Source organism: Mya arenaria, chromosome 15 (assembly GCF_026914265.1).
Source record: "Mya arenaria isolate MELC-2E11 chromosome 15, ASM2691426v1".
Classification (NCBI taxonomy): Eukaryota; Metazoa; Mollusca; class Bivalvia; order Myida; family Myidae; genus Mya; species Mya arenaria.
In genome coordinates this window covers 13934088-13956921 of record NC_069136.1, presented here as the reverse complement: position 1 = coordinate 13956921, position 22834 = coordinate 13934088, and the positions used below count along the sequence as shown (strand labels likewise).

Genomic DNA, 22834 nt, shown 5'->3' with positions numbered 1-22834 from the left:
GAAAGGCCTACAATGTGCACATGTCTGACAGTTGGTAGAATAGACTTGACAGTGACGGGAAAGCCCTACAATGTGTACATGTCTGACAGTTGGTAGAATAGACTTGACAGTGACGGAACGGCCCTACAATGTGCACATGTCTCACAGTTGGTAGCATAGACCTGACAGTGTCAGGAAAGCCCTACAATGTGCACATGTCTCACAGTTGGTAGAATAGACTTGACAGGGTCAGGAAAGTCCTACAATGTGTACATGTCTCACAGTTGGTAGAATAGACCTGACAGTGTCAGGAAAGCCCTACAATGTTAACATGTCTGACAGTTGGTAGAATATACCTGACAGTGACGGGAAAGGCCTACAATGTGTACATGTCTGACAGTTGGTAGAATAGACTTGACATTGACGGGAAAGGCCTACAATGTGTACATGTCTGACAGTTGGTAGAATAGACTTGACAGTGACGGGAAAGTCTACAATGTGTACATGTCTGACAGTTGGTAGAATAGACTTGACAGTGACGGGAAAGGCCTACAATGTGTACATGTCTGACAGTTGGTAGAATAGACTTGACAGTGACGGGAAAGGCCTACAATGTGTACATGTCTGACAGTTGGTAGAATAGACCTGACAGTGACGGGAAAGTCTACAATGTGTACACGTCTGACAGTTGGTAGAATAGACCTGACAGTGACGGGAAAGGCCTACAATGTGTACATGTCTGAGAGTTGGTAGAATAGACCTGACAGTGTCAGGAAAGTCTACAATGTGTACACGTCTGACAGTTGGTAGAATAGACTTGACAGTGACGGGAAAGGCCTACAATGTGTACACGTCTGACAGTTGGTAGAATAGACTTGACAGTGTCAGGAAAGCCCTACATCGAGTTCATTCAGTATCCCTTAAATGGTAATATGAGTTTAAGCACCGAGTCTTTTATGAAATATAGTGTCGATTAATGCATTGCCATATTCATTTTAGACGTTCTCATTTCAATGGTTGAAAGTAGAGCTTATATCTGTTTCTTTGTTTAATGGCAGCTTATCTGTGTTCTCTCTCTCCTGATTGTCTCCATTGTTGTAATGATGTTTAATAAAATCCAATACTGAAACAATTGTTGATTGACAGAGACATAACTTTTAAGAATAAAAACTGTTTCAAACTGCTATACGTTCGGGCTCATTTTAAACAAGAAACTATAGAGCTTTTGTTGGACGCCAAATATTTAGGTATGTTTTGTATTACAACCTGTCAAAATAATGTTTTATACTGTTAAAAGATAATAAAACTCGCAGGTAAATACACGAGCGATTATAATGATATTGATCATATGAACGATTGTTTTCATCATTATTTATAATTCCTTTTATTTCAGTGCCCTGCTTGAGTTCTGCAAACACGGACTTGGTTCCAACTGGAAACACCTCAACCCTCTTGATAGGTGAGGTTGCTTGATTAAGAAAACAGTTAGTTGACATCAGCGTAGCCTTATGAAAGAAAGCATAATTGTATTTTTTTTTTGTGGAAATCAGAGAAACAAAAAAGATTATACAGTCAGAATGATGATGATGATGATGATGATGATGATGATGATGATGATGATGATGATGATGATGATGATGATGATGATGATGATGATGATACTTGTGTTTCTGCTGCTGCTGCTACTGCAGATGATGATGATGATGATGATGATGATGATGATGATGATGATGATGATGATGATGATGATGATGATGATGATGATGATGACGACGAGCTAAACAAGCTCATTTCCAAGTTTTATGGGCAATATCAGCAATATATAAACCTTTATCTATGAACAAAAACATACATACTTAGATATTCTCAAATTGCAATTGTGACAAATACATCATACACAAAAAAGTCCGTGAACTGTTTCAAGTAATGCATTTAGAAAAAAGCAAAATAATTGTTATCTATCTTAAAGAGATCTACGCAAATGAAAACAAGCGTACCGAATCTGCAGTGAATTGTGAATGATATAGATGGAATGTCTATTGTCAATGTGTATACATTTACTAAAGCTGCAGAAGTATTAAGTATGGGTTATTGCTGCGCCCGACCTGCTAACTTAATCGTTTAAAACACTAAAAACAAACTATCTACAACATACAAGTTCCTCGATATATTACCCTTCTTCAAGCTTATATGGTATGTGTTTAACATTCAACTACAGTTAAAAGATGCACTCTTACTCCCAAATAACATCTACTACAATTAATACGATTGTTTTAATATACCAAAAAGGATGAATAAATGTCGAAAACAATTATTTATGGCCGAGTACATTTTGAGAGACAGGTGCAGAAAACACAGTAGTTCTTATTTATAAGACGATAGTAGATCTTTTGGCATTCACCAATCATTTAATGTTTTTGCGTTTTCATTTATTAAATACACGGTTACAATCATGTATTAAATCAGTAATAAATATTTTCTTTAAATGCATTTTTGAGTAAGTAGTTAAACGTTTATCACTCAAAATTTATGTTTGTCATAAATGAGTATGCATTGATTTTGAATAAGAGTGTTACTTTACCTGCGTCACTTTGTATACATGTTATACAGTCGAACCCCGTTGGCTCGAGCTCGCTTCGCTCGAATTCTTCGTTGGCTCGAACTTGATGTAAATGACTGATTTTTTTATGCTGAAGGTAAACATTCCCGCTTGGCTCGAAATTTCCGAGGCTCGAGGTTATTTCACCGGTCCCTAGGACTTCGAGCCAACGGGGTTCGACTGTATGTTGCTTAAACTGAACCACATACTTAGATGTGTTAAGCTATTAACGACTATATGTCAGCAAAATGTTTCAGATTAACATATACTTTTTTCTACAATGTAATTCATTTAATATGCAAGAAATGTAGTTTCGTCTTCATTCATCTTTGTTGATGGAATTAAATTTCATTGATATTTCAGGTCGACGCACATTCAAATATTTATTTATAAAACTCATCAGACCTTACCAAAATAATGATGAATAATATGGAATGCTTACTGAACTGGGAACGTCAAGTACTTAAACATTCATAAAGTTTGCTTCAAAACCTCAAGTAATTTAACTTGTTCGGTGATAAGTTTGTTTTTTACCTTTGAAAAGCAGCCGGTTAAAACACTTAACAATATGTTTATGTAAAATTGAAACTTTTTACTTGTTATTGACATAGACAGAAATTGGGCACATATTGTGTTGTTTGTTGTTGTTGTTTTTTTAATTTTGAAATAAACTTATCAGAAAATGACAGCATATCTTATGGTACGTTTTTTGACATATAAACTAAAATGGTTGATTCGTTGGTCGAAAATACTTGTGATCACAGAGTTAAATGTTTCATTTCCAACATTCAGCTGTGGAAATAATTGACGAATAACTAATGAAATGTCTTCAATATATATTTTATTACAACAGTATCGTATTTACAAAAATTCGTCAACAATTTGAACGTGAAATATAGCACAGGTCACTATCAATGATCAACATTTAGGTCATTTTGGAGAAAAAATGCTTCTCGCCTTTTATCATTACAAATGTTATTGATACGTTTAGATCATGCAACCACATTCTGTAATCCTATCTAAGTGTTTGGAAAACACTTAAGTTGTCTACATCTTGTATCCCACACCAAACGAATCCAAGCATAAAAGGGTTTAGAGCCCGTTACCTGCGCCCATGGAGGAGGCGTTTATTGCAAGAAATAATTTCTTGCTCGAAACAAAAAGTACACGATTTTAGAATAAATATGCTCTGCAAGGAAATTAGTTCGGAGTAAAGTTTTGTTTGTTCGAAATGTTTGTTTCCGACTAAGTGGAAGCCAAGAGACAACTTATTAAAGGAATCCGGCCCACAAGTATTATCTGTTAAAGGGACTAGACACCAGATGGTCCAAAAATGACAAATACAGTATTTCGTCAAAACAAGCCTAGAATTCTCAATATGATCTTACTAGTATATTACACTATTTTACATGATTGAAAATATTTTGTCGCTGTCTTAGCTGAATTTATCCGTTTAAAATAGTCTACAATGGTTTCCCGGCTTATACATAGTGTGTATATTTAGCACCTGAATATCACGTGATTATTACAGATTAATATACTGATGCTGTTTTTAAATTTACCGGGATTTACGCGGCAGACAGACCAAAAAAAATTTGTTTTGGACTATTTTCGTTTTTTCTTGCAATAGTATCATCTGGTGTGTAGTCCCTTTAAGATCTCTGTTAGCATATCTATGTAAACAATGGTGACCCATTATATTATTAGTATTAGTTGAAAAGCAATAACTTCCTTTCCTACTAAGACTTTTATGTGAAGGTAGGTACCCAAATTAAGTGTAATGACCTATATATTAATATTTCAAGGCACCATGCACCCAAAATCTAATAATTGTGTGTTGGATACCTTAAACCCAAAATATATTCTCTTCCAGGGTGAACAACTGCCGAGAAGGCATGAAGCTGGCCCGCCAACATTTCGGCATCCCTCTGGTGTTGCGACCGGAGGACTTGGCAAACAGCAACCTGGACGAGTTGTCCGCCATCACATACTTGTCATATTTCACCAAAGTGGGCGCTCCCGGCTACAACGCCACACTGCAGCGCATCCAGCCACTCATTAGAAATTACCCCGTCTTTAACTTCACTGTAAGTCCTTGTAATGTCGATTTTCATTCCTTCAATGTATTGAAAAAAGGGTTAACTGATATAGTCTTTGGACGATCCTACCCTATCGTCAGACCCACGAAATATTTCCAGTTCATCAATTTGGCGTGCGACCATATTTACAAATATTGAACACAAGCATTATCTGTATTAACATCCGGATCTTTGACAATGAAGGGTCGATAACTGTGGTCATGAGCCTATCAGACAAAAGAACTCAATTTTCCCTTCTTGTGGGAGTGAAGGGTAGGATTTAAATCAGATTACCAGTCCACTTTGTTTATACGAACGGCCTGGCTACCGCTCGATACATTCGGAACACATCGGCCATTTCCCATAAAAAATAATGACGGATTACAATGTCAGAATTTTTTACATTTACCAAGGCTGCAAGTAAATCGTGCAGTTATTTCAATATAGCAATTAAACCTAGGGTCTTTAGTCTTGGGAATTTAATTATTTTAGCAATATTTCGTTTCACTAGCTGTCAATTTAAACTTAGTAATACGAATAAAATAAACCACACAAACACGTAAAGTTGATTATCTTAAACTTTTTTTTATTTAATTAATACAAAAAACATGTTATAACACTACAGTTAATTAATACAAGTATTATTTGTAACTTCATACATCCGAGGTTGTTTCAGCTGGAAAATGGCCGAGGTGTTCCGAATGCTCTCGATAATCTCAACTTATACAGTTCTTTTCCTCAAAATGTGGGCAAAACAAGTAATCAAATTACAGTCCAAAATTAATTACACGTCTAGTTACGGTACTCGCAGCATAGATTGGGAGTACTATAGATTTGTTGTTTTTTTCACTAGAAGATGAATTTCATATCATTGTTGGATGTCAATTGTATTACGATTTATAAAAGCAATACTTGAAACCATATCATTATACCGCACAGAATATACCTAAATTTATTGCATTATTTAAATTGCAAAATGATAATGTAAACAGAAACCTTGACATTTATGTGTATAAGGTAATGGAATTAAGCGAGAGATATATTAATTGTATTACGGGTATTATTGTAAACATTTAGTACTTCACGCTTTAAGATGTAACTAAATTAATCGCTTGATCGCATGATTTGCTGCATTTATAAGTCTTTTCAGTTGCTTATATGAATGTTTTGTACCTTGACTATGTTTTGAAACATGTTTTGTAACTATATTATGTATACGCATGGGCATTTTTGTCTTGACGTGTTTGGATATAACTGTAAAAAAAACCCTGTATAATCCGCACAACTCCGCGTTTTGGCCGAACGTAGGCATTGATCGCATTCTTTGCTATTCCGCAGCGATGTCAATTTCGGTCATGGCGGACAGTATGTGTCACGAAATGACAGAAGCACTTAATAAGTTCCAAAATTTCAAACAATAAACTATTAATCTTTCACATAGCCTTTTTGTAGTAGATCTGTTACACTGAGTTTTCTTTTTAACAGACTGACTGGAAGGATGGGCGCGTGTTGTGTGAACTTGTGCACGTGTTTGGCGGCGACGTTCCAACGTGGCCCGAGCTGCACGGGACCAACACTCAGAGGCTTAGACAAGGTAAGAATTACGTTGGTTGTTTGTGAAAATTGTGGGTAGGATATTCTTTATTTTTCTAACACATTATTAAATGTATATAGAAATTCTAGTAAAAGACTTATTAGGTGTCCATGATGAGCAAGGGATAAAACTTCCGAAACTTGATTAAACATGTGTTTTTATTACATTTTGTACATATTATATGTTGTAAAGTTGTAAGGCGACTAAAAACTAATTGCTTGAAATCCATCCACGCCCACCCCCTTTCCTTTCCGTCCCCCTCAAATGTTATTGACTCACTTAGAAATGTTGAGATATGGTCTGGATTTGCGTAGCGGTCGGGTACTGTCCGGGTACGGCGTTTATACATACCTACATACATAAAACGTTCACAAGGAGAATAGTTACGATCGTGCTCGTGGCTTGTCTAGAAACGCATTTATATGGTCCCTTATGCAATAAGAGTGAGCATAAATACATATTCAGCGGTGACACCGTCATCTAAGAAAAGAAAATGTTGACCTCCGTCCCCATTTAAAAATAATGGATACAAACTAGCAATTCATTTATACTGGCCTTACATATGCAACACGTGGCGTTACCTTTTATAATTGGTGTTTGCGACTGTATAGATATATTGCAAACATGTCGTAATGGCTTTCTAAACGGTTTTGAACTATCGTTTTCTAACTATCTAAAGTTTCATGGCTCTTTTCTCGAATACATTAAAATGATTGAACAGCTCTAATTTTGCCTTCAGAAAAGGTCGAAAACAATCGTTTATTTAATATCCAAGCACATTTTAGTTTTAACATAATTGCGATTAATCTATTCGTTATGTTATCTCATTAACAATTACAAAACTTCCTTTAAGCTCCCCCATGTGCAATTATGCAATGCCTGGTGACCATATCTTTTTACGTTCGACGTCAGTTCAATTAAAGAACAAGAAATCAACAGATAACTTCAGCTATAGCGTAGTTTCAGTCTTTTGTCGTTTATACTACCTTTCAGCAAGCAATACCCTGTCGAATGATACCAACATGTATATAGAGTCACCAGGGTTGATATTCAATGTTGTACTAAATTGGGTCGATGTAGCTAATCGGATTACTTGTTATGAATAAATGACCACTTGAGAGACTGAAGTCAATGATGTATGACCATAAGATTAATTCACATATGGCATTTAGAATACCATTGCAGGCATGCAAATTTAACATTATCGCAAATGGTTGGATGAAATGACGCGTTTATTTCTTTTACATCGGATACCTCAAAAGGCGTTAAACCAATGCGGTAATAAAGCGATTCGATTCATGTTTTGGAAATAAGTCAATAAAGTGGCAAAATACATACTTTCAATCGATCAGCAATGTAAGTGGTGTTGAAGATGCACGAAAAAGACCCATATCGGTTATGTGTTATGTATGTTAACACTTAAATGATAAATGTGAGGGCAACGACAACGTTTTAGAGTTACGCGGAATCCTAATAAGGATGCAAATAAAATTTAAAAAAAAGTACATGACCTCCCCCCAACCCTCCCTACCCCCCCCCCCCCCCCCCCCCCCCCCCCCCCCTCAACATGCAGGGCCGATAAAAGGTCCATCAGAGTATGTTTTTTTGCAGAATCGTAATAAGAATGCAAATAATATAGAAAATACATACCTACCCACCCCTCAACATATGGGTCCGGTAAGGCCGATCAGCGCATTCTTAATGGCGGCCTACTGGTGGACATCCCTAAAAACCGTATCGTTTTCTTGCGGTACATCTTTTTACTGATGAGCTGTTCTGCACATTAGCGAGTTATTCGCTTTATTCGCATCACTATGATGTAAACGCATATCTTTACTCTCAAAAACGGAGAAAAAAACTACTCAGCGAACCTTTTCTTGTTTCATCACTCCGTGTGTTGTTTAATCACATCTTGTTGTTCAATATTGATGGGACGATCTTTCTTCACTATTGTCTTAGGGCGATGGGGTTTGGTTCAAAAAGAGATGAACGCTTAAGATATGTGATGTAAAAATATAGTCATATATACACTTAAATTCATCAACTCAAACATAACATATTTTGGATTGGACGAGTTGGGTGTGGATTTATTTTATAACAAAAGATTTAGGAAATATTTGCGCGGATTATTTCGTAAGATAGAGAATACTCAACATATGCAAGGACAACGGATTTACGTTTAAAAATCTAGGGCTGTTGTGAACAAATTTTAAAACAAATTAATGTTGTGGTCGGTATAAGTTTTCTTGTGAATGACTCAAATTTTGTTTTGCTGTGAATTTTCGGTAAACCAGTAGGATTTGTCAACAAGCTCCGCAGTTAAGCCCTAATGGTGCAGAAAAAGCACTTAACACTGACACGGTGCCCATTGTCCGCGGAGTTGTAAAACATGGTGATCTGTAACCGATACAGCCAGACATTAAATTAATGGTAACCTAGGTTAATACGCACTTCGGACGAATTTTATAAAAATTAAGCCGTATTACAGTGTATTGAACTCTTAATGGTTACACAAACACATTTGCTTTGAGGAATAATAGAAAGCAAGGGTTATCAGTGAAACAAATTTTCTGTCGTTGTAATTGTATCATCAACGTACGCTTGATATATTTTGTCGCTGTGTTATTGTCGAAAGTAGCCGTAGGAAAAAGAACTAGTGATAAATGTTAACTGAATGATCTATCTTTATAGTGTAGGTTTTGTAACAAAACATAACAATGAGTGTTGAAATGCCGGTATTGGATTATAATTCCTACATCCATTCCGACCTTCAGGCGTATAAAAGCGAATCGAAACATGCGTACAGTAGTTTGACAAATTATGAGTACAAATCAAGAATAAAAACCGTCGTAAATGGACAGATACTCGAAGATGACGTCATTTCCGTTGAAAATTGTGACGTCGCAACATGCGACATGGATGACGTATATGACGTCAAAACTGGCTCTCACGTGAAATATAAGCTTGAAAATGATTCTGAAAACTCAGAACGCTCTGTAAGAAAGCCAGTTAAACAACCAGTTCATTTCTATGATGAGGAGTTTACCATCAGTTCAAACATGAAGCCGGATCGAGTTCTAGAGTTGTCGAATTCAACATTGTCACGTGATCATTCAAACTCGATGATGAGATCTGGGATGAAATCTCGAGCTTTTAATGAGAAAAAGGTATTTGGTGATATTCTTTTAATGCAGAAAAAATTGTAGCGGTTCATTTATGTTCTGGTTGTTTATGATAGCAATTAAGGCTCATCGCCCTTTCTGTGTTTGGCGTTTTAATTTTGGAAAAAAAGATAATCTAATTCAAAACAAGGGAATTACATCAAAACAAATAAATAAATTCAAAATTAGATCGAATTACAACCAATCAAAATGCAGCTTGTAAGAATCAGCATACAAGGAACCAACGCAATGTTTTCGAGCCCCATTTTATGTATGCATTGTTGATCACATTGTCCTTGACCCGGGCTTGCAGGGATGGAGGGCGCGGTGGGTATCGGTGTAGAGCCCTTACTGACGGTGGAGGAACTGGCGTCTGAGGGCCCTGAACACCTAGGTGTCATGGCGTACGCTGCTAGGTTCCTATCTCTTACACCCGGCGTCATCTCGTATGAACATTCTTATAAAGAAACAAAGGTAACCTTTCAAACTAGTTTCGTACCCCAAGGTAAATTTATTATGCTATTTAGATACACCAGTAATTCAAGTACAGACATTTTAAAGCGTTCTCGGGGTTCGATCCCAACCAGGATTGTGATCTCTCTTGTCATCACAAAAATAACACAAGTGATGTTGTTTTTTAACCAAAGAAATGATGGATTCCAGAGTAATTTGTGTCAATGGTCCTTATATTACAACGGGCATATTGTACATTCTCAGATATGTTCAAACGAGAACATTTGTTTCGCATCCCCGAAGATGTGAACTGTTCCAAAATACACGAAACGACTGTATGGGGATACACGATTTTACAAAAAGGGACAATCTGACGTATATACTGTTTTGAAATAGGTGACTTTCTCTAAGTCGCACATTATCAAAGAAGGGACATTCTCAAAAAACGAATTTTATTCAAGCAGGGGCATTCTCAAACAAGTAATTGCATTCTCAAAAACGCACTTTTTTCAGGTAGGGGTTTTCTCAATCAAGTAATTTCATTCTCAAAAACGCACTTTATTCAGGTAGGGGTATTCTCAAGGAATAACGCAATTTATTTTAGTAGGGACCTTCTCGAGGACAAACTTTATTCAAGGAGGAACATTCTAAAGGACACACTTTATTCAAGTAGGGTCATTTCCAAAGACGCACTTTATTTTAAGTAGGGGAATTTTCAATGACAGACTTTGTTCAAAAAGATGCATTCTCATAGACGCAATTTCTCAAAGTAGGGATATTTGCAAAGACGCACTTCATTTAAAGTGAAGCATTCTCAAAGACGTACATTTTCCAAGAAGGTGCATTCTCAAAGACGCACTTTATTCAAGTTGGGGCATTCTGAAAGACGGATATTTTCAAGTAAGGACATTTTCAAAGACGCACTTTTTTCAAGTAGTGGCATTATTAAAGACGCACTATGTTGAAGAAGGGGAATTTTCAAGTACGCAATTTTTCAAGTAGGGGACGGACTTTATTCAAGTAGGGGCATTCTCAAAGATGCATTTTATTCCAGTAGGGACATTCCCAAAGACGCTCTTTATTCCAGTAGGAGCTTTATCAAGGACGCACTTGAAAGAAGGAGCATTCTCAATGACGCAATGTTTTTAAGATAGTGGTATTTCCAAGGACAAACTATTTTAGTGGTATTTCCAAGGACGCAATACTTTAGTGGTATTTCCAAGGACGCAATACTTTAGTGGTATTTTCAAGGACGCAATACTTTAGGGGTATTCCCAAGGACGCAATACTTTAGTGGTATTTCCAAGGACGCAATACTTTAGTAGTATTCCCAAGGACGCAATACTTTAGTGGTATTCCCAAGGACGCAATACTTTAGTGGTATTCCCAAGGACGCAATACCTTAGTGGTATTTCCAAGGACTCAATACTTTAGTGGTATTTTCAAGGACGCAATACTTTAGTGGTATTTCCAAGGACGCAATACTTTAGTGGTATTTTCAAGGACGCAATACCTTAGTGGTATTTCCAAGGACGCAACACTTTAGTGGTATTTTCAAGGACGCAATACCTTAGTGGTATTTCCAAGGACGCAATACTTTAGTAGTATTTCCAAGGACGCAATACTTTAGTGGTATTTCCAAGGACGTAATACTTTAGTGGTATTTCCAAGGACGCAATACTTTAGTAGTATTTCCAAGGACGCAATACTTTAGTGGTATTCACAAGGACGCAAAACTTTAGTGGTATTCCCAAGGACGCAATATTTTTATCAAGAGGTTAACAGAGACTGTTTTTTAAGTGGTGGCATTCTCAAAGACGCAATGTATTCGCTAATTTCCGAGTAGGCATATCTAAAAACGTTTTTTGATATACATGTAGTAAAAAAGTACCCGAATAATCTGTACAAGGGTAATTTTTTATACTCAAAAATGTACGTTTTGTCTTTTTGAATGCCTTCAACTTGGTATGCATTTGAATGTTACTGACCACCCAGGAACAGTTTGAAACCAACATTTTAAGCTGACCGACCGTCTGCCATAGCATAGTAATTTTCACACACATTTATAGCAGTGACACCTGCTATATTATAAGGAGCCTAGTCGTTTTATATGTCAACCATTGAACAAGATGTTATTTTCAAAAACAGATTTCAGTATAGCAGTTGAAATTCTTGCTTGCGTGACTAAATTGCTTTTAACGACATTAGAAAAACCAATATTGTTAGTTATTTGATACATAGGTGAAAATTCAACGCACAATGCGAATGTTTTTGAAATAAATAACTCTTAAATAATGATTTATACGTTGTTGTTTTTGTCATTGTGTTGATGAATAAGATAAGCGATATAATAATGTTATATCAATTATCAATTTTCAAAACTGTCTAGAGCATTCGGTCTTATCTTTTATTATATTAATAGCTTTAATGAATATAACGTAGATTAATGGCAGTGAATGTTTCAAAATGAACCATCAACCATATACATGTATAACCTTCAAAGTCAACATTGATAGAATCATGTTACATAAATTATTAAATCTTCCACGAGTTTTTGGGATAATATAAGAAAAAAACGTTTATGTACATCATCACTGACAAGCAAACTGTATATAACACACACAAAATATTTAAGGTGTATAACAAACAACTTTTTTAACGGTGGTATTGATCATATAAATGCCTCGTACCAGTTTCTTGAAACAGTTTAAGGGATGCTCACTTTACCAAACCTTAAAGCTGCACTCTCACAGATTTACCGTTTTGACAACTTTTTAATTTTTTGTCTTGGAAAGAGCAAATTTTTGCTTAAATATCTGCAAACCAATGAAATAAGATTGCTGACAAAAAATAAAAAAGTTGTCAAAACGTTTAATCTGTGAGAGTGCAGCTTTAAGTATCTTATTGATTTACTAATTGCCAAATATCTTACATAAGTTAAATTTTACATAACAAGAAGGAGTTTATTAACATTCTCTTTTATGGACATTTGCCCTGACAATCTAAGAAATTGTAAAAGGGGTACAGTCGAATCACGCTGGCTCGAACTCCCAGGGACCGGCGTTAATACTTCGAGCCTCGGTGAATTCGAGCCAAGAAGGAATTCTAACCTTCAGTATTAAGAAGTCGACCCTTTTCGTCCAATTCGAGCCAATGAGGAAATCGAGCTAAGCGATTTCGAGCCAACTGGATTAAAGATTGTTCGAATAATTGGAGTCTTGTGATCCCGTATGTGAAAGGCAATAGATTCTGGACTACAGCTGTGTAAAATTGAAGGCGAAAAAAGATTGCATATTACACAAACATATTTTATTCTTTATTCCAACTAAAACTGAACATGAAATGACCTGTTTTACAATTATTATAAGAAAAACATGTTTGTAATATTATCTTCTTACTATTTTAAATATACTTGCTATACTCGTAAAATACATTTTATATGGCAGAACCTTAAAAGAGGCCATTTCTTATTCACATAATTTTGTACTTTATCGCACCTTAAACTGACATAAAATGACCTATTTTGCATTTTTATATGCAAAAAAACTTCTAGGTAATGATACGTTTTGCACAGTTTTAAATATACTTCCTGATGTTTATCCTCTAATTTTAAAGGACCGTGAGCCCCTTTATTCATTTTGTTAATTTAATTTTGTTTTAATATAGGGATATACGTGACACTATATTTTACTATTTTATTGGAGAAAAGACAGTATGTTTAAATTCGTAATTTTGCTTAACACGATGAAAAAACGATTTTGACATAAATTAGTGATTTATATTATTTAGGCAACTTAAATAATATGCTGGTTTGATATTCGACATTCCTGTGTAATTATAAGGAATTGTTAAATAATCATAATAACTGTATTTGTCTAAATATGATATTTGTACTATTATATATGTTTCAGAATTATATACCATTTACATGTTTACTTATAGATATATTTGGAATTAAGTAATAAGCTGCACATGTTTACATCGAAGTAAGCTTCATGTTATGTTTTGATTAAATAGTTAAATATAAAGTATGTACTGCACTATATCAATGATAACACGTGACCTATTTCCAGATTATAACTATGGAGGAGCACCATGTTGGTTCCCGGGGGCCGAGCACACTGGCGGGGTCCGCGGGGCAGCTGAGTGACCGGCACATGACCAATGGACGGTCACGTGACACTTCGCCATCTTCCACGACATCATCTACACTTAGGTAGAAAGCAGTGGGATGGGCGGTCGTGAAGGGGGTGGGGTCGGTGGGGGTTGGCATTATTTTTGAAAAATAATATTAAAATATGAAAACTTTGCTGAAGACATTATTAAGTTTCCTTCGTTTACAGGCCAGGGCACCTTTTTGTCAATAAACAAAACATGATTTTATAACTGCCATTTTTTAACCGATTTCATTATTCTCTTTAAATAAACTATGGTTTACAAAAGGATTTTATTATCATCGTGTAGCAAGTAGGGAAGGAACTAGTTCACAGATATTTTCGTGGCAACTGTTACAATTGAATTAAACACCAAACTAAACAAGTTCAAGATCCTCATTTATGCAGAATTATGTAAATCGACACCTAAAGTATTTAAAATTAAGTACCGTAACCAATCTGTAATATGTTTAGATACGTTTTAACAAAAGAGGTCTAATTTTAACTTTTGATATATTATCGTTAAAAATAATGTTTGCTAAAATCTTACACGAATATTTTTTTCCATATGACTGACAATATAAAACGTTTACGAGTTCCTTTACTTTCCTCTTATTGTGTTCTGTTATATTCATGAAAAATAAAATATTTTTTAACGAAATTTAACGTATAAACGTTAATTTGCTCAATATAAAACTGATTAAAGGTTATTTCCATAGTTTTATTACATTAAAAACACGTTCTGACATGTTTCAGTGAAACTAATCACCAGCTTGAGTACACGTTAGTCCGTACACCGTCATTGAGACGTAAACAGCGTAAAACCGTAAAGGCATCAGAGGGACCCAAGAAAGACACCTACTCAGACGGCGTCATCATTTACGCTACTGTAAGTGTGCAGTTATGGTACCAATGTTCTACCATAGAAAAATACATAATCAAATATTTGATCGTATATGTTAATAAAGTCACAAAAAATCGCACCACTGTGATATCCGGGGCCCAAACTCTAGAAATGTATTAAGGTTAACAGGCTTAATTAGCTTTATGTCAATAAGCCTTAAAGCTGCACTCTCACAGATAAACCATTTTAACAACTTTTTTATTCTTTGCCTTAGAAAGAGCAAATTTTTGCGTAAAAATGTTGAAACCAGTGAAATAAGATTGCTGACAAAAAAATCTGAATAGTGTTTCATATTTCCTTCGAAAATTGATGTTTTATGGCTTAAACCGTTACTAACGGTTTAAGTAAAATGCAAAAAACAACATCATTTTTATTTTTTGAACTTAAATATAAAAATCTGCATTCTAAATTTTTGTCAGTAGTCTTATATAACTGGTTTCAATGGATCACAAAATTTGGCTCGTTCCAAGACAAAAAATAAAAAAAGTTGTTCAATCTGTAAGAGTGCAGCTTTAAATTTGATTTTTAAAAAAAACCGGTGTGTTGTAAATATCATTGACCTTATCACTATTTGAAGTCTAAAAAATCATAAAAAAGTTAATATAACACAAAATTGAGATTAACAAAAAAGTGAGGTTAGCTTAATCATGTTATAAATTCGAGAAATTGGGGCCGAGGTTTTATGGTTTAACAACTCCCTATCCTACCAAATCACGCGAAAATCACCGACCATTTAAGTTTAGTGTAAAATAAGAATATGTTTTATCAATCATAAACAAGTAAAGTTCGACAACTTGAAACAGTTTAAATTTCAATACCGAGATAGCTTAAATCCCTTTGAACGTTTAAGTTTAGTATAAAATAAGAATATGTTTTATCAGTCATAAACAAGTAAAGTTCGACAACTTGAAATAGTTTAAATTTCAATACCGAGATAGCTTAAATCCCTTTGAACGTTTAAGTTTAGTGTAAAATAAGAATATGTTTTATCAGTCATAAACATGTACAGGGCGACAACTTGAAATAGATTAAATTTTAATACCGACAAAGCTTAAATCCCTTTTGACATTTCTTGTGTATTTTAGTCGCACACAACTGTGACCCCTGACGACATTAAGCTGGTAGCTGAATCTCCGATGGGTCGGCTGATCAAGATGAACGGAGACGGGATGTACCACGCCCAGTTTTCGGAGGACGAAATAGGTACGGGGATAATTTCATAAAATCTCGCTGAAACCTTTATTGGTCAACACTCACAGATTGACAGATGAGGGCTGGCATTCGCCTTGTGAGGCTTATAGTTTCACTCTAAAAGATTGACCTATTTGACCACTTTTTTGTCTTGAAATGAACAATTATTTTCGTATATAGCTTGAAATCAGTGATATAAGACTGCTGACAAAAGATCAGATCGCTGTTTTTCATATTTACGTTCGAACATTGATGGGTTTTTTTTGGCTTAAAGCGTTATATACGCTTTAAGAAAAATAAGTTGTTCAGCAGTTTTTCAAACAATTGAGATGTGTTCTTTAGTGAGTTATCTTATATGACTGAAGTGGTGCCAACATCAGCTGATTCTGAGACTAAATATAAAGCAAAAGTCAAAGCTGTCAAAACGGAAACTGTAGCTTTAAAACATTGAATACTAACTGTTACTTTCTTCTATTACTTTTTTCTATCACGTTTTCCCTATCAAACAGAATAAAACAGAACAGAACGTTTATTTACCAAGATCATCGACAAATGTGGCCATATATCATACAAAACGGCGACAAGTTCAAAACATGTGTACATGTTCATAAATTACATATAATTATATGCATTTACATACATTACAGACAACAAATATCATATCAATAATAGCGAAACTCAAAAGTATTACCATTCATGTGCATGGCATTATATGTGATTATATCATTTATATACATATAAGTAAACATAAACACACATACATGTAACACACTAAGATTTTTAAAAACAGTTTTCTGTGTTGATCAACTTCATCTTATCTATACATAGTAGGTATTAAATATCATTCTTGTTACGAAATGTTTACAGGTCAATATAACAGAGTTGACTGTAATGTTATACTTGTAATTTATAGTCTTGTTAAACAATCCTGTTAAACATTGTTATTCCATAATCCCTTAGATAAATGGACAGTGACCTACACCGTGATCAGTTGCAAGATCACATTTTGTTAGGTCAAGGTCACGGAGATAATTATAATTGATATAATGTCATACTGCCAGCGAACATGTTTTTATTTAATATAAATAATTATTATTATTATTTTATGTTCTTCATTCCCAACAGGCGAGTGGACAGTGACTTTGAGCGTGAACGGGCAGATAGTGGACAGTTGTAAGGTGAACGTATGTGACCCCTCGCAGGTCAAGGTCACGGGTTTAAAGGCCGGAATGACTGCAACACCGCATAGATTCAATAGTAAGCTACATTTACAATCAACGTCGTTACAATGTAAGACACGTCAACAGTTCAAATAATAATGCTTCATGGACAAAATATCTTGCTATCTACGTGTAAAATGAATAAAACATGAGAAATATTTCAACACAAATCTAAGACATTACTTATGTACATGTGCTGTGTAAGAAAATTAGCTGTCTTATTCCCTAACCGTTCACGTGTGTTTGTTTGTCAGTCGACACTAGAGGAGCGGGGCGGGGGAAGCTGGAGGCGGAAGTGCAGACGGGGAACCGGAACATACCCTGCCACATCCGGGAGGTGGATGACCAACGGTATCAGGCCTCCTTCACGCCCAACGTCGCCGGGCACTACACCATCGCCGTCCTCTATAACAAGGCGGAGATCAGAGGTGCGTTCAGATAATTTATCTCATTTTTTATTTGATCTTACAATTATTATGAGACAAGTGATTGCATTATTATTGTTATCACGCTCGTTTAAACACAACCCATAGCTTTAAGCTCATTACGATTTCTAAGGGATTGTACTCGTCGTACAAAACATTGAATATAAGCTTATAAAGTCTTCAAGAGTACATGTCCTTTACGGCATCCAGTATGTGCCATACTCCGTTTTCTTGGCAGAAGTCAGTATTGATATTCAACATCAATAGCGGTATCAAACTATTAAATATTAAACAAGAATATGTACTAAATTGCTCCTAAATATAAAACCAGTCATAACCATAATTACCCCATATTCCTTAGACAAAATATTGGCGAAACATAATGTAATAAACGTAGATGGTGATGTACATTTTGCTTTTGCAAAATCATTACTATAAGCGGTAAAATCATTATAAAATATTTTAATGTTCTACTACAGCGACATGTAATGTAAAAAGGCTTGAATAGGCCAGACAATAGGATAGTAGGACTGAATCGGTTTCTTTAGAGTTGATTTTAGTAGTACTGATGCACAGTGTATGGACTGATTAAAACCTCCGTATGTGAGATTGTATCTTTTGTTACTGTTCGCTTTCTTGCTCACAATTGGGTTTATTCAGTTCTGTAATGAATTTCACAATTGTAAACAAATGCGTCCACCCCTCGGGCTTTCACTTTTATTTGTTATGATACACTGAATTTCAAAGTTGATGTACTTTTCACAGTATACTTGTTCAAATATTATTTCGACATAACTAATACCATGTAGAGTCTCATGCTATTTTTTTATTATTTTCTTTATTATCCTCTCTCTTAATAAAATGCAACAGTAAAAATAAATGACGGTTTTATTTCCAGGGATAATAGAGTTTTCTGACATACCAGGTAGCATTCTCTTACTAGTACGTGTACGTGTATATTGTGTTCGCCACAGCCCCACATAACCCCAACCCTTAAATGTGCATGGTTATAATGGTAATGTTATGTAACCATTTTATTTATCAATTATACGTGTATATCGGTGAATATAGAGAGGTTGCCACACATTGGTTTAACGTTCACGTGTGGACTTCTTGTTGAATGCTACACTATCTAAGTACATGTGTATGCACAAGTAACACATTTAAAGCGTCAATACACATGTAAAATATGTGATCACGTCACGTAACGGAATTCACAAAATCACGACGAAAGCGTCTATGTGAGTGTCCGTTGTCCTACACAAATGACATCTTAGACGACTTTTCAACTTTTACTGTCACGTGTACCTACACGCACACGTACACGACTTGTTGTCCCTCGCAACCTCTCTATCAACTGCTAGTTTTCGTTTTGTCTTTTATTTCAACCCTAATGCAGCATTTATACTGTATTATTTTATCTAAAAAAAAAATAACATTTGATATATTAAGTAGCATCATTTATTAGATGTATTCACATATACATTAATATTTTATTTATAGTTGTATCATTATTTGAGAACTAGTTATAATATGTTATTTTGTTTAAAACTATCTAACAGTAAGTTGTAAAACAATGCATTATTAGTATAAAGATTGCAGGAAGATGACTTTTTTGTAGCTTGTAAATTGTATAATGTAAAATAAAACCTAACGCCGATTATTCAGAACTTTAACAACGCCAATCTTTACTGCTCTGGAATTTTAATACATATATTTGGAATATGATTTAAGACACCTGTTGCATATGTTCTTATTTCATAATAATATACAAGCACAGCATAAACATTTCATATAAAAAAGTTATCAACGATGTCGTCAATCACGTTGTTAAAATTATCAAAATTTTGAACAATCGGCCCGATTTGTATATTGAAAATGATGAAATGAACTGTTGTTGTGTTTTATGCATGCCGCTCCAAAGACTATGTTGTATGTGTATAGGATGGTGTATATTTTACACCAGTCAATTGTAACCAGGGACCCCAGGTCCGGTGAATAGCGGGGACTTTGACTTTCGGTCCAGCCAAGCCCGGGTAAAATCCACACCCTGCGGGAGCGAACGGCTGGTAAAATCCCCGCCAAATGCCCCCGTACCCCAGGGACCCTATATAAGGCCCATTTCCCGCTATTTTTGCGCATAGACAAAACCACCGCATTCAGCCGGCACTGCGGGGCCACCTGAAAGTTAAAAATACGGCCCATTTCTCAGGCTATCTCCGGTATACCCCCGGACCTGGGAGGGGGGCCTGGTTACAATTGACTGGTGGTATATAGTCCATTGCCATATTTATTTGAAATATCAACTTCTTTGGGGAAATGTAAATCAAATACATTGTTTAATACTACACGTTCTATACTCTGGGTATGACTGTATATATATAATCAATAACATGGTCTATTAACCATTTGTTACTATACATATAACCGACCGTACGTGTTATTAACTATTTGTCAGGTTTGGGGTTACTTTTGTAAACCTTTGAAGTTGAAAATCTGAACTTCTGTATGGTATATGTCGTTTGGTGAATCATTGTACATGTACTTGACGAATATATAAGCTAAACATTTAAGTATAAATTTCACATGTAAGTCTCTTGTGATTGTTTAGCTCATCCACATTGTACAGCATATTTCTAACCTAAAACTAGTTTTTGATACGGTATTATACCATTTTACTAGTACTTGTAAATGTGTTCTTTTGTCACACACAGTGTAAAATACTTATTCTACATAGATGTGGACAAAGCCTCCTTTATTTACATACATATTTTCCCACTGCTGTTCGAGTTATCGATTTTAGCCCACATGATGCGGCATGTCCATTTTCCTTAACATTTATTATGGCCCACGCGGTACACCATGCTTGTATTTCATGCAGTTCACGCATGCGTTGTGAACATCCGGCTGGTAAATTTCAGTGTCTTCTTACTGATGACAAATGTGTTGTAAGGCACTTTTGAGTTAATTATTTAACGAAGCCACATATACCCCTTATGCATGAAAGATATGACCCACACGGTACAGAATACGTTTTGCTAAAACGACAAACGACACATGTGCTGAATAGTATAATGTCGTTTAGATTTTATTCATACCATAACTGTTTTCCTATACCTGACAGTTATGGCCTTAATGGAATACCATACGTTTATTATCCATGCATAAGTGGTGTATATCATTTTGTCGAGTATTTTGAATGCTGCTTGAAGCCATAAGCATTCTCCTTACATGCAAACTGTGGCGATACACCATACTCCAACTCTCCATATAGACTACATGTGTTGTATATCAAATAGTTTTGTAAATTAATTCCATGCAGGCTGTACGTGTCGGTTATGACACCCACCATACACCATATTTCTGCTGTATATACAGATGACGCCTCTTTCACACCGGGCGATGAGGAGCTACATAGACAGGCCATATTCTCAACCAATATGAAGCCCCACCTAGACCACTACAAGATCACTGCTACATGTGAGTTGCTGTTGAAAATCATTGTAATTGTAGTTACTTTTCATAGTTACTTTTCAACAGTTGAGTTACAGTAACAGACCAACCGTATTTACCAGCAACATGAGTTTGTAAGATAAAAAGAAGACATACAGTCGAACCTCGTCGTCTAAAATTCCCAGGGACCGGCGAAAAAAACTCGATCCTTGGAAAGTTCGAGCCAAGCGGAAATGCATATAATCAGTTAAAACAATCAGCCCTAAACATCTAGTTCGAGGCAACGAGGAATTCGATCAAAGCGAGTTCGAGCAAACGGGGTTCTTATGTATTTCAAATTTTGTGATAATATGTTTAATGCTTAGGTGAATTTACGCGATGGTTTTGCTAATTTGACTATTATTTGACTAATAAACCTGGTCGGGTTTTCTTTCGTTCTTTTTCTAAAGCCTATTCCTTGCCTGCCTACTTATTTTTATTCACTTTGCAGGTGACTGGCAGGTGGATTACATGACGGGTGGCCCGATAGACCTGTACATAGGAGACACGGCCGACGTCCGGGTATACAGCATGCAGGACGGAACCGTTTGCAGCGTTCCTCACTTTATTGGTAACGTCAATTTTCAGTAACGTAGATATTTCACCGAATGCAACCTTATCGTACAGGTTACGTTAAATCCCGGAAACGTCTTTTTCGAATCGCGGTAGTTTAGTGACATTTGAATTAGGTTCACAGCCTTTTTACGTAATCTTTAATTTAGCAACGTCCTACGCCTTTATCTGGCCAACGTTAAAGGCCAGTGATGTGCCTGACATTAAATTAAGTTAAGGTTAAGCTGCACACTCTCAATTACAAACTCTGTGATATAAATAAGTGTGTTGGTGAGGTAACAGACAAGTTAGGAGTAAAAATATGTTTGTTTCCACTAAACCGACCGACCTTTTTTTTTCTTCCCGACACTCCATGGTTTGTTTTGCCGTAGTTGGGATTTTCTTCTTTACTTTATTTAATTCCTAACGCATGTGATTTTTTGGTAAACATTTTAAAAAATATTCATTTTATATATAAACGTTTCTACAAAAGTGATACACCCTGATTTAGGTCGGTTTTGTCATAGAATCCTTTTCCTCCCACCTCAGATAAGTAGATCCAATAATTTAACCATGCTAGATATTCTTATCTTGCCCACGGGCGAAGATAAAATGCCCTTATGGAACTCCTTTTAATGGTCACCACATTGTAATTACCTCCCTTGTTGAAGACTGTCGTCAGTAGCATCAAGGAAATCTTGTTTTATGGTAATATTTAGAACGCTAATTAATTATTTCTCGCTTCAAATGTCACCATAAAACAGTTTTCACGCACCATTCAAGAAATAATGCTTCATTCTCCTTAGAACTATTTAAAGACCGATTTGTCTATTAACATTTACTTGATCACTGCGCGCATATCCATGACAACCACGTGCTATCGCATATCCATACGCAGTTATTTTCACTAAGCACAAAAGAGTGCCAGCACAAAATACATTTTTACTTAATTTTGTTTAACTGAGGTGGGAGAAAAAGCATCTACCATAGCCGCTCGTATAAGATAGGTTCATCCCGACCCTCGCGCAGCGT

The 22834-nt window shown here is 35.6% G+C and overlaps 1 protein-coding gene across 3 annotated transcripts in view; it reads left to right on the top strand.

Moving 5' to 3' along the window:
* LOC128219917 (filamin-A-like) overlaps positions 1-22834 on the top strand; it is a 60459-nt gene that overhangs the window by 16678 nt on the left and 20947 nt on the right. Inside the window, exons 3-14 of one of the 3 annotated variants that reach the window (XM_052928088.1) lie at positions 1373-1438; positions 4452-4665; positions 6142-6250; positions 9725-9885; positions 13938-14080; positions 14775-14907; positions 16008-16125; positions 17239-17370; positions 17588-17761; positions 18657-18683; positions 21137-21238; positions 21702-21821. In XM_052928088.1, the coding sequence (XP_052784048.1) occupies positions 1373-1438; positions 4452-4665; positions 6142-6250; positions 9725-9885; positions 13938-14080; positions 14775-14907; positions 16008-16125; positions 17239-17370; positions 17588-17761; positions 18657-18683; positions 21137-21238; positions 21702-21821 (1499 nt within the window). Of the gene's footprint in view, positions 1-1372; positions 1439-4451; positions 4666-6141; positions 6251-8217; positions 9418-9724; positions 9886-13937; positions 14081-14774; positions 14908-16007; positions 16126-17238; positions 17371-17587; positions 17762-18656; positions 18684-21136; positions 21239-21701; positions 21822-22834 lie in introns of those variants that run through there. The other 2 variants (XM_052928089.1, XM_052928090.1) reach the window with 2 other exon arrangements.